This window comes from Xyrauchen texanus, chromosome 45 (genome assembly GCF_025860055.1).
Source record: "Xyrauchen texanus isolate HMW12.3.18 chromosome 45, RBS_HiC_50CHRs, whole genome shotgun sequence".
Taxonomy (NCBI): domain Eukaryota; kingdom Metazoa; phylum Chordata; class Actinopteri; order Cypriniformes; family Catostomidae; genus Xyrauchen; species Xyrauchen texanus.
The window spans coordinates 26,212,650-26,224,830 of NC_068320.1; the positions used below are offsets into that span (position 1 = coordinate 26,212,650).

At 41.1% G+C, this 12,181-nt stretch overlaps 1 protein-coding gene across 4 annotated transcripts in view; it reads left to right on the forward strand.

Annotated features, from left to right (window-relative positions):
• Positions 1-12,181, forward strand: part of LOC127637183 (oxysterol-binding protein-related protein 8-like) — a 92,309-nt gene that overhangs the window by 19,469 nt on the left and 60,659 nt on the right. For all 4 annotated transcript variants that reach the window (XM_052118119.1, XM_052118118.1, XM_052118123.1 and 1 more), the window contains one exon: positions 4,302-4,392. In XM_052118119.1, the coding sequence (XP_051974079.1) occupies positions 4,348-4,392 (45 nt within the window). In that variant the 5' untranslated portion in view covers positions 4,302-4,347. The remainder of the gene's footprint in view (positions 1-4,301; positions 4,393-12,181) is intronic.

The following is a 12,181-nucleotide window of genomic DNA, read 5'->3' on the forward strand; positions in this document are numbered from 1 at the left end:
ATTATTCATAATCATATTTTGTGTTAATTTAGTGGAAAAGTTTTCATTTTATTTATTTTATTTCTTGCATCAAACAGTTTAAATGGCAACAATGGTTGTTTGGCTAAAATAGTGGTTCTTCTGATTGAAAAAGTACCATTTTAAGCCATTTCAGATGAGATATATTTCGAGATGTATTGAATTTCAACAAAAGGATGATGAAAAAATAAATAAATATATATATAATTTTTTCCCAGCTATATCACCCATAACTAAATCAGGGAAGGTTACAGTCTTCAGTGATTGAAAGACTTTAGCATGTTATATGGTCAGACTAGATGTTGAAAAGGAAAGGAGGGCCATTTCTCAAGCTAAATATTGCTTGTTGCTCCTGTTTGCTGGACTGCCTGCAGCTTCAAGCACTGTTCTCAGACCAGCATTCACCTGCACCCACTTTGAGCTTCACTGAAAGCATTGAAGTTTCCTTTGATGTCGCGCCTGGAACTGTTTCCAAATTGCCTTGGTGTGCAGCGTTTGTGTACATATTACATTTTCATACATATTGATACATATTCAAGAGGCTTTATTAATGTACACACACACACAGGTCACATTCTAGACGGTCCCTCCCCCCCACTGGTAGACTAGTGTGTATGTGTTAATGTGACTTCTAGAGGGAAGGTCCCTCTTAAAGTCACTGTAACGCTTAAGAAGGTAAGGAGGAAGCTGGGACCGGCTTGACAAACACGTAGACATTTAATGATACTTTTCAGTGTACTAAGTAACAAAAAAAAATGCACTGCTTTTCAGCCAGCTGCATCAAATCATAAAGACATTCAGACACACGGACAAGCTTCGTACACCTCTCTCCCTTCTGCCGCTGTCTCTTCTCCTTAAATACTCCCGCCGCCCCTCGCTGGAATGCGAGGCCGGTGTGGCACGCAGGTTGAAGTCCGCTTTTCAGCTTGACACCACACAAGGCTCTCTCTCTCTCTCTCTCTCTCTCTCTCTCTCTCTCCTCGAGAGAGAGAGAGGCTTGTGTGGTGTGAAGCTGAATAGTGAACTGTTTATTTGAGTAATGCTGTACAGCGATTGCTGGTTATTTGTGATTAAAACGGACTCAAATGAACTGTGAAAACTGTTCACCCGGACCTTTATCTGCCCAACCCGGACCTTTTCTACAGTCACACACATTGTGTTGACTAGTCAGTCACCAGCAGTGACACTTCAACAATTTAACACCCTGCTCTGAATTGAGTTGATGATAAAACAAACCATCCTGGATGGATGGAAAGGTCAGTAGTTATTTAGATAGATAGAGAAAGACAGAGATGGATGGATGGATGGATTGATTGGTCAGTAGTTATTTAGATGGATGGATGGGTTGATTGATTGATGGGTCGGTAATTAATCAAATGGATGGAAAGGTCAGTAGTTATTTAGATAGAGAGACAGACAGAGATGGATGGATGGATGGATGGATGGATGAGTTGATTGATTGATTGATTGATTGATTGATTGGATGGATGGGTCAGTAGTTATTTAGATAAATAGATTATAGATGGATAGATAGACAGATGGATGAATGGATAGTTTGATAGACAGACAGAGAGACAGACAGACAGTCAGATGGATGGATGGGTCAGTAGTTAGTTATAGATGGATGGATGGAAAGATAAATGATGGATGGATGGATAGATAAATGTATGGATGGATGGATGGATGGATGGATGGGTCAATAGTTTGATGGATGGATGGATGGATGGATGGATATATAGACGAATGAATGGATGGGTCAGTAGTTATTTAGATAAATAGATTATAGATGGATAGATAGACAGATGGGTGGATGAATAGGTAGATAGATAGACAGACAGACAGTCAGATGGATGCATAGGCGGAAATCGCGGGGGGGTCGGGGGTCAGGACTGAGGGTTATCTGAGGGTTGTCCCCCCCTAAAATATTATTAAAATATGTGTATTGTAAATAATATAATGATATATTCTTAAATTAATTGTTTAAGAAATAAAATAATACAAATGTAAACGGGGCAACAACAAAAAACCCCTTGGTGTCCCCTTCAAAAATTGCTCTTGAGAATTGTTATGTTTATTGTCCCCCCCAACATTTTGATGAAATTTTCACCCCTGGATGGATGGATGGGTCAGTAGTTAGTTATAGATGGATGGATGGATGGATGGATGGATGGAAAGATAAATGATGGATGGATGGATGGATGGATGGGTCAATAGTTTGATAGATGGATGGATGGATATATAGACGAATGAATGGATGGGTCAGTAGTTGGATAGATGGATGGATGGATGGATGGATGGAAAGATAAATGATGGATGGATGGATGGATAGATAAATGATGGATGGATGGATGGATGGGTCAATAGTTTGATAGATGGATATATAGACGAATGAATGGATGGGTCAGTAGTTGGATAGATGGATGGGTCAGTAGTTATTTAGATAAATAGATTATAGATGGATAGATAGACAGATGGGTGGATGAATAGGTAGATAGATAGACAGATAGTCAGATGGATGGATGGATTGGTCAGTAGTTAGTTATAGATGGATGATGGAAAGATGGATGGATGGATGGGTCAATAGTTATTTAAATAGATAGATAAATTGAATTATTGGACGGATGGATAGTTTAATGGAAAGATAGACAGATGTATGGATGAATTGATGATAGGTCAAAAGTTATTTAGATGGCTGGATGGGTGGATGGATGGATAGATGAGTCACTAGTTGACATGATGGATGCATGGGTCAGTAGTTGGATGGATGGATGGAAAGCTAGATGTATGTATGTATTTACAGTATGTATGTATGCAAATATAGATTGATGGATGGATGAATGGATGGATGGGTCAGTATTTGGATGGATGATGGATGAAAAGATAGATGTATGTATGTATGTACAGTATATATGTATGCAAAGATAGATTGATGGATGGATGAATGGATGGATGAATGGATAGGGCAGTAGTTATTTAGATAGATGGATGGGTAGAGAAAATGCACTATAGACACAATTATAAATGTAAGTGGAGAACTGAACAGTTAAAGGATATAAATCAAGTTGTCACGCTCTACCTTTACAGTTTCACAGCCCATAAGGCCGGTTTGCCCATGGCTACTTTCTCTCTCTCTCTCTCTCTTTTTTTTTAACTCCATGAACTAATTGTCTAATTAAAGATGAGAAGTTTCTGTCAGTGAAACTTTGGTCAGAGCAGTTAACAGACTAAGTGTTGAATCTGGGTCTCTTTGGCACCTGAGGATGGTTACGCCGTTTCTGGGCAAGCGTGGGTCGTTTGACTGACGGGTGGGTGGCAGGGATACAGAGGCCATTTTAAGCGAGGAGAAAAGCGAATTATCTGAAGCAAGTGTGACGACGAGCACAGTTAATGTTTGAGCTTCAAATAAGAGCCATCTGTGTTAGAACAGCACAATATTTTGTCTGATTGCCAAAGAGATGATCAGTAATTGTCTAGAGCCAATTCGCAGACTTGCATTCGTAATGAAAAAGTAACAAAGATGTGAGAGAATAGAGGAAGTCTGGTTTGCTCATTTAGTGGAGTATATATATCACAAACATTGCTATATATAATATAATGTGGCTTCATGCAAATTATAGAAGTCAGGGTTCACAGATTTGTATCATTCCACCTGGAAACAAAGTCATGTTTACAAAGTATCAGTTTGTTACGATGGAGTGAAAGAAGACAATTTGTGGCAAGCGAGCTAGAGCTAAAGTGTGTGTGATTATTTTTCTTTTTGTCCCTAGCAGCTGTTGCTAATGATTGCACATCAATTAGTGTTTCCTTGACAATGCCAATGAATAAATCTTTGCCTGGATGATGTTTTTAAATCTTACTGATGTTTATTTAGTAGCCACAAAAGAGACAAATATGAATTATGTCTTTTAAGATTCACGGAACATAAATGATACATTTGGAAAGGTAAAAACAAAAAGGGGGAAACTGACCTCTCCTCTGTTTGTGCATTTCATGTGTAATATTTTCAGATCAAACAGCAGTATACACATAAGACATCACAAATTGCTTTGTACCAAGAGGAAGAGAAACATTGCCGCAGAACTTCCTGTTTTGTGTTTGTGTGTGTGTCCATCGAAACTGGAAAACATTACAATTATTCATTATGATTACATGACATTTGGCTACAAGCTTATTGCCTTATCAGCAGCCGTGAGCGATCTTCATCTCAGAATTTCTGGAATTTGTCCATAAATGCTGATTGTTAATGGATAAGATGTTAAATGTGTGTGTTTGTGTCTCTACAGACATGCAGAACTCTAATCATCGCTGACCAGAGGCTTCTGGAGAAATATGGAGCCTTGTGCTGAATCTCAGGGTGATCCTGAGAGCGCTCTGGTAAGCACACACACACACACACACACACATCATAATAATATAATGAGCCATTAGTGCTCACACAGACCTGTATCTGCCTTTATAATGACAAGAACAGAGCTAACTGCAAAAAACTTTAAATCTCACACACTCTCCCTATTAATGACTAGACCGAGCAGAAACCTCTTCTGTCAGTGTTAGAGAGAGACTGTGAATAATGAACTGCAAAACATTTGAGGCCTGAAGACTACATCATGATGGGATACTTTTATAGGCGTGCATCTCATGGAACCTCTCAAGAACATGTCCAGGTCACAAAAAAAATCTAAAGAAAAAGAGGAGGAAATTGCATTTTGCTTAGTGAGAAAGAAGCATGTTTTTGAATTGTATGCATTGCGACTTTAACTTCATGACAATTAAGCACATTTTACCACTTCTCAGTTCTGTTGCAAGAAGGGTTGGGCGATATGACTACAAAAATTATATCTCAAATTATATCTATCTTTCAACCTATTGACGATATTCGATATATCTGATAATTATGTATTTGCTCTTAAGTGATGTAGAAGTGTTTTGTTTTTTTATCAGAGGATCCGTCATTTCAACCAAACAGACACTGTAAGTAGATTAAAAATGTTTAATGCATAAAATAAAAATATAGTTAAAAATATAGTTGTAATACCAGGGCCCATTACAGGCAGCATGAGCAGCCAAAGAAGCATCATGACACGTTTTAAGTTAGAATCCAATGAACGCTGTAGGATTTAGAAAAAGTAATCTTTCAGTGATTAAAAAAAACATCCATCCATCCATCTTCAACCGCTTATCCAAAGTCGGTCGCAGGGGCAGCAGCTCCAGCAGGGGGCCCCAAACTTCCCTATCCCGAGCCACATTAACCAGCTCTGACTGGGGGACCCCGAGGCGTTCCCAGGCCAGTATGGAGATGTAATCTCTCCACCTAATCCTGGGTCTTCCCCGAGGCCTCCTCCCAGCTGGACGTGCCTGAAACACCTCCCTAGGGAGGCGGCCAGGGTGCATCCTTACCAGATGCCCAAACCACCTCAACTGACTCCTTTCGATGCAAAGGAGCAGCGGCTCTACTCCGAGCTCCTGAAGGATGACTGAGCTCCTCACCCTATCTCTAAGGGAGAAGCCCGCCACCCTTCTGAGGAAGCCCATTTCGGCCGCTTGTACTCGCGAAAAAAACCCATCTATTTTAAAAATAGCTAAAAATAACTATTTTTCAGAATTCTTGTCCAGTAGGTGGCACTGTTCTGAAACTGCTCAGGTACCATCAGGGCGTGATAGCTATCATATGTAACAAGTTTCGTTTTAATAGGCCAAAGTGTTGCCAAGATAAAGCCTTGAGACCTGTTTAGCGTGCTCGCAATGAAATTCACTGTTGACTGGCCAATGGTTGCTATGTATCCCAAGATACGTGACTGTGCTCATGGTCAATGATGGCAAGTTTGACAAAGTGGCCAAGCCCCGCAACTTTTTCTGTATGTTCTCAGGTATTGTTGCGCTCAGGCTTATAGAGTTATAAGCCAAAATAGCCATTTTTTTCTATCTTTCAACCAGTAGGGGGCACTGCGGCGAAACGCTGCATGTTTCCTCCGGGCATGATGACCATGACATGTACAAACTTTTGTCAATATCAGTCAAAGCGTTGCGGAGATACAGCTTCAATTCCAATTTTGCGCGTTCTTCGTCGAATTTGTTAAAGCGCCATTCAAAATATTTTTGGTCTATCAACTTGAATTCCATAAGTTTTTGTAAGCACGGTCTACTGAGCATCTGTGCAAAATTTGGTGAAAATCGGATGAACGGCCTAGGACGAGTAAAAAAAAAGTAGGCTATTCTGAAAATTCAAAATGACGGAAAATCTAGTCAGGCGGAAATCCTTACGGTTCAAAAGTTATTAGCGTAAACATGAGTGAAACTTTGACCTTTGACTTTGGTGTTGCTAAATGGTTTGAGCTAGACACTCCAAATTTGCTGTGTTATGAGTTTTGACTCGCCTCTATCTGTGTGCAAAATTTTATAACTTTCCCTCTAACGGTTCTATGGGCTGCCATAGACTTCCATAGTATATTTTAACTAAAACATTGTTGTGAATGAACAGGGTGTGCAAAAACTACAACGACACACTTATTTTTTTAGAACACCATTTTTGTGTTTTAGTAAAATATGCCTAGTTCTTATTATTAGAATTGTTATTATTATTCTAATATTAGTATATTACCAATTCTTTATATATTTTTATATTTATATATAGATATATATAATTATTAGGGATGCACTGATATGAAAATTTTGGACTGATTTAAGATACAAATTTTTTTGAAAAGGAACAATATTTAAGATTAATAGCCAATGAAATGCAGTTGTTTTCGCATATCCCAACTAAGCTGGGGTCAGAGTTCAGGGTCAGCCATGAAACAGTGCCCCTGGAGCAGATAGGGTCAAGGGCCTTGCTCAAGGGCCCAACAGTGGTATCTTGGCGGTGTTGGGGCTTGAACCCCTGACCTTTCGGTCAGTAACCCAGAGGCTTAACCCAGATTGCTCATGGCATGATTGGCTCATAGCATGATGATTGTTGTGAAAAAAGGTTATTTTGTTCTTCTAAAATATTTGTGCACTTTTGTTTTTGCAGTTCAAAACAGCAGAACTCACATTTTACATGTTTGTATATGCACTCGCTGAGCACTTTATTAAGAACACCTGTACACCTACTTATTCAAGCGTTTATCTAATCAGCCAATTGTGTTCCAGTTCTGCGGACGGAAACAATTGTTGATGAGAGAGCTCTTTGGAGAATGGCCAGAATGGTTCAAGCTGACAGAAAGGCGATGTAACTCAGATAATCACTCTGTGCAATCATAGTGACCAGAATAGCATCTCTGAATGCACAATACATTGAACATTAAGGTGGAGGGCTACAACAGCCAAACCACTTTGGGCACTTTATTAGGACCATAGAGTTCCTAATAAAGTTCTAGAAAATGGTAAATGCTGTCCAGGATGTTAGAGGGCACCACTTGCTTTCACAAAATCCGTGGATCGCAGAGATTAGCATGAGCCTCCACATGCTGTGAGTCTCCGCGGTGTCATGCACAATGAGTCACTTGATAAGATGCGCGGATTGACGGTCTGAGACTCGTCCTCCACCACCCGGATTGAGGTGAGTAACCGCACCACCACAAGGACCTACTAAGTAGTGGGAATTGGGCATTCCAAATTGGGAAAAAAAGGGGATAAAAATAGTAATAATAATAATAATTAACTGATAAATATTGGCGGCCGATACAGCAATGCATTCCTAATATTTAATACTTAAGAAAGTAACAAAAATACTGTATTACAGTAATGAGAGTCGTAATGAGAATCTCAAAAGTAAATTATAATTATGTAAATGAGAATTTAAGAGTTTAAAATGTGCCTAATTGTCATGAAATAATTTCACAATAAAAAAAATCAGATTTTTCTTCATGCAAAATATTATTTCTTGTTTCTTTTCTCTTGATTTCGGGGTGAAATGTGACCTGCACCTGTTCTTGGCAGGTTTTGAGAGATTCACATGTAGATTTGCTGTAGAAATTATAAATGTCAGATCAGTTCGGAAAAATGAGAACATGTCAAAACTATTTATCTCACTGATGATTGGCTCATACTGAGCCAGACTGCAGCTGAAGTGTTTGTGTTTGTATTTGTATCTCTGATTGTTTGCTAGTGTATGAACTGTCAGTGACTCAACGCACACACATACACACACACACACTCATACAGAGATGATAACATCTGTTATACCCCAAACCTACCCCTTAACCTAACCCTCACACAAACCAGTTAATATCAGTAGATTTTGGAGCTAACCTCATACACAAAACTCTCTCGCTCTCTTTCATTATCCTAAAGTAATGTGTGCGCTCTATCAAGCAAAAGCTGTGTAGGTGTTGATAAGTGTTTTCCTGTTTCATGAGCCGTTAAAGCTGTTTGCAGAAATAATAGTTGGGTGTTGTTTGTGGTTATTTCAATAAGACATGAATTATTTTCATGCAGCATCAGAGCTGCAATTGCTTCAAATGCATCAGAGAACATAACTCCATTTATTCCCTCTGTAAAAGGTTTAGTGGCTGCGCTGAGATCAGATGTTCAGCTTTGTACCTTTGCACAGCATTCATTTATAAAAGTGTGTGCATCGGGTTATTAGCTAATTACAGTGCGAGCACTTCTTAATAAGTGGCTTAAGGGCTTCTCCCTTCATCTATATATGGGCGAATATCATGAACACTTAAAGGTTTACTCTAAAATCCATGGATCAAAATATGAAAGTATATATTATGTTTGACTTTTTATTATTATTTCTTTTTAATTTTGAATAAAATATATATTTGTAACAGTATAAGGACGGGTAAGGAGGAGGCCTGCTGTGAACCTGGGGGGAGAGATGAGGGAAGGTGTGGGGAGAGAGAGAGAGAGAGAGAAGAAATTGCTCACTGGCTCCCGGACGCACTGTCGCCCTGTTCTCGTCCACTCCTCCTCACTCTGGCGGACGACAGCTCGCGCCTCCCCCAGTGGATGGCAGCGAGTCCTCTGGCCCCTTGTGGACGGAACCGTCCCTCCCATTCTCGGCGGACAGCCATGGTTCCTCTAGCCCTCAGTGGACGGCAGCGACTCCTCCATCCCCTGGCGGACGGAACTGTCCCTCCCATTCTCGGCTGACAGCCGCGGTTCCTCCAGCCCTCAGTGGACGGCAGCGACTCCTCCGTCCCCTGGCGGACGGAACCGTCCCACCCATTCTCGGCGGACCGCCGCGGTTCCTCCAGCCCTCAGTGAACGGCAGTGACTCCTCCGTCCCCTGGTGGACGGAACGGTCCCTCCCATTCTCGGCTGACAGTCGCGGTTCCTCCAGCCCTCAGTGGACGGCAGCGACTCCTCCGTCCCCTGGCGGACGGAACCGACCCTCCCACTTTCGGCGGACAGCCGCGGCTCCTCTAGCCCTCAGTGGACGGCACCGACTCCCCCCCTTCCATTCGCAGACGGGCGCGGCTGCTCCTCTGTCCCACCCATTCTCGGCGAACCGCCGCGGTTCCTCCAGCCCTCAGTGAACGGCAGTGACTCCTCTGTCCCCTGGCGGACGGAACCGACCCTCCCACATTCGGCGGACAGCCGCGGCTCCTCTAGCCCTCAGTGGACGGCAGCGACTCCCCCCCCGTTCCATTCGCAGATGGGCGCGGCTGCTCCCCTGGCGGATGGCAGTGGTGAGGACTCCACAAGAGCACATCCCTCCTCCCACCCGGGTTTCAGCACCACTTTAACCATATAAAGGACGGGCAAGGAGGAGGTGGGAACCGGCTGAACAGTAAACATAAACTTTGATGGTAAACTTAAAACCAACATAAACAAACGTGCAGCACGGCTGTGCGTCTCTCTCTCTCTCGAACCCGCGGCTCCAGTCGCCCCTTATCTTGCACTCCTGCTGATCAACTGATTCAGCGCAGCCGTGTGCGTCCCTCTCTCTCTTATCTCGCTCTCCCGCTGATCAGCTGATTCATAAGTTTGTCATACTTTCACTCTATCCCAAGATGCACTTCTCACAAATAGTTGAGCTCAGAGAAGAGTACTCTAGGAATATGGTCCTCACTTAATTGTTTGATGTGACTTTCTAAATGACAGCACAATCATGCACAGATGGAAAATAAGAGACAAACTCATCAAGTTAGTTGTCCTAATCTTTAAGTTTGCAATCTTTGACAATTCACTGGCAGACAGTGTGGCATGAAAGTGACCCAGTCAAGCTCTCTGATGTTTTTAAATATGTACACTGATAAGGAAAAGCAATATGACGCTGATGATAATTTTACATAAGATGGAGGAAAAAGACATGGTTGTTTGACAGGAAACCTCTGCCACTCGTTTCCTGTCTCGGGATGTGTGTAGACTACCCAAACCATAGACAGCTCATATTTAGCAGCAAATGTCATCGATGTGAGGCCATGAACTGTATGTTTCAACTAAATGTAGTACAGTGAGCTAAATACGCACTATAGCGATTGGAAAGGAGTATTTGATTTATAAATTCTGAAGGCTGCAGAGATGTGGACATTCACTAACCTTGACCTGTTGAAAACTCTTAAAACAGTCTATTTATGTGAATTTTAATTCCTATGTTTTCTATTAGCATATGGATTGTAGGTATTTACATATACTGAATTTTAGGGTCTTCAGAGACCACAAATACTGTGTTTGCTCTGATACTTTGGCTTAGAGTTCCCCTGAGGTCTTTCGCAAATTGCATGTTTTGGAATAATGCATTATTTATGCTTGCATCATGGAAAATACGTGTGAGTCATGATGCATTGTTGGTAATTATTCAGATGTCGACTATGGAAATTCATACAAACAGCTATGAAGCTTTAAAGCAAGTTTCATCACATCCTACAGGCTATGGTATACTATTTGCTTAAATAGTTTTGTGTTCTATCACAATAGCTTTATCCATCCCTTATGAAAATTAAACAGGCTTTTTTCTACAGAAACCAAAGTTGAACTATTTTTAGTAAAACCATAGTAACTAAAAATAGAAATAAAAGTACTTCATATACCATAGTTTAACTATGGTTGCTGTAGTAGAACAATTGTTAATTTTCGTAAGAGCTGGATAAAGCTATTACCAGGGAACCCAAAATTATTGGAATGGTAAGTTATTGCTAGAGAACACAAATTATTGCAACAGAAAGCAGAAATTATTGCGAGAGAACTCAGAACGTATTTGGAGGCAATGCAAATTATTAAGAGATAATGCAAAAAATTTTTTGAAAAAAATGCTAAAGTATTGGGAGGGAACACAAACTATTGTGAGAGAATGCATACATTATTGCGAGGAACCGCAGACTATTGTCAGCAAGTGCAAAACTTAGGGAATGCGTAACTTATTGCGAGGGAATGCGTAATTTATTGCGAAGGAATGCATAGCTTATAGCGAGGGAATGCATAGCTTATCGCGAGAGAATGCGTAATTTATTGCGAAGGAATGCATAGCTTATTGTGAGGGAATGCGTAGCTTATTGCGAGGGAATGCGTAGCTTATTGCGAGGGAATGCGTAATTTATTGCGAAGGAATGCATAACTTATTGTGAGGGAATGCGTAGCTTATTGCGAGGGAATGCGTAATTTATTGCGAAGGAATGCATAGCTTATTGTGAGGGAATGCGTAGCTTATTGCGAGGGAATGCGTAGCTTATTGTGAGGGAATGCGTAGCTCATTGTGAGGGAGTGCGTAAGTTATAGCGATGGAATGCGTAGCTTATTGCGAAGAAATGCATAACTTATTGCGAGGGAATGCATAGCTTATTGCGAGGGAATGCGTAAGTTATAGCAAGGGAATGCATAGCTTATTGCGAAGGAATGCATAACTTATTGCGAGGGAATGCATAACTTATTGCGAGGGAATGCATAGCTTATAGCGAGGGAATGCATAGCTTATTGTGAGGGAATGCTTAACTTATTGCGAGGGAATGCATATCTTATTGCGAGGGAATGCATAACTTATTGCGAGGGAATGCGTAGCTTATTGCGAAGAAATGCATAGCTTATTGCGAGGGAATGCGTAGCTTATTGCGAGGGAATGCGTAGCTTATTGCGAGGGAATGCGTAGCTTATTGCGATGGAATGCGTAGCTTATTGTGAAGAAATGCTTAGCTTATTGCGAGGGAATGCGTAGCTTATTGCGATGGAATGCAAACTATTTTGAGGGAATACAAACTATTGCGAGCAATAGTAACTATTGCAAGCGAATGCAAAAATG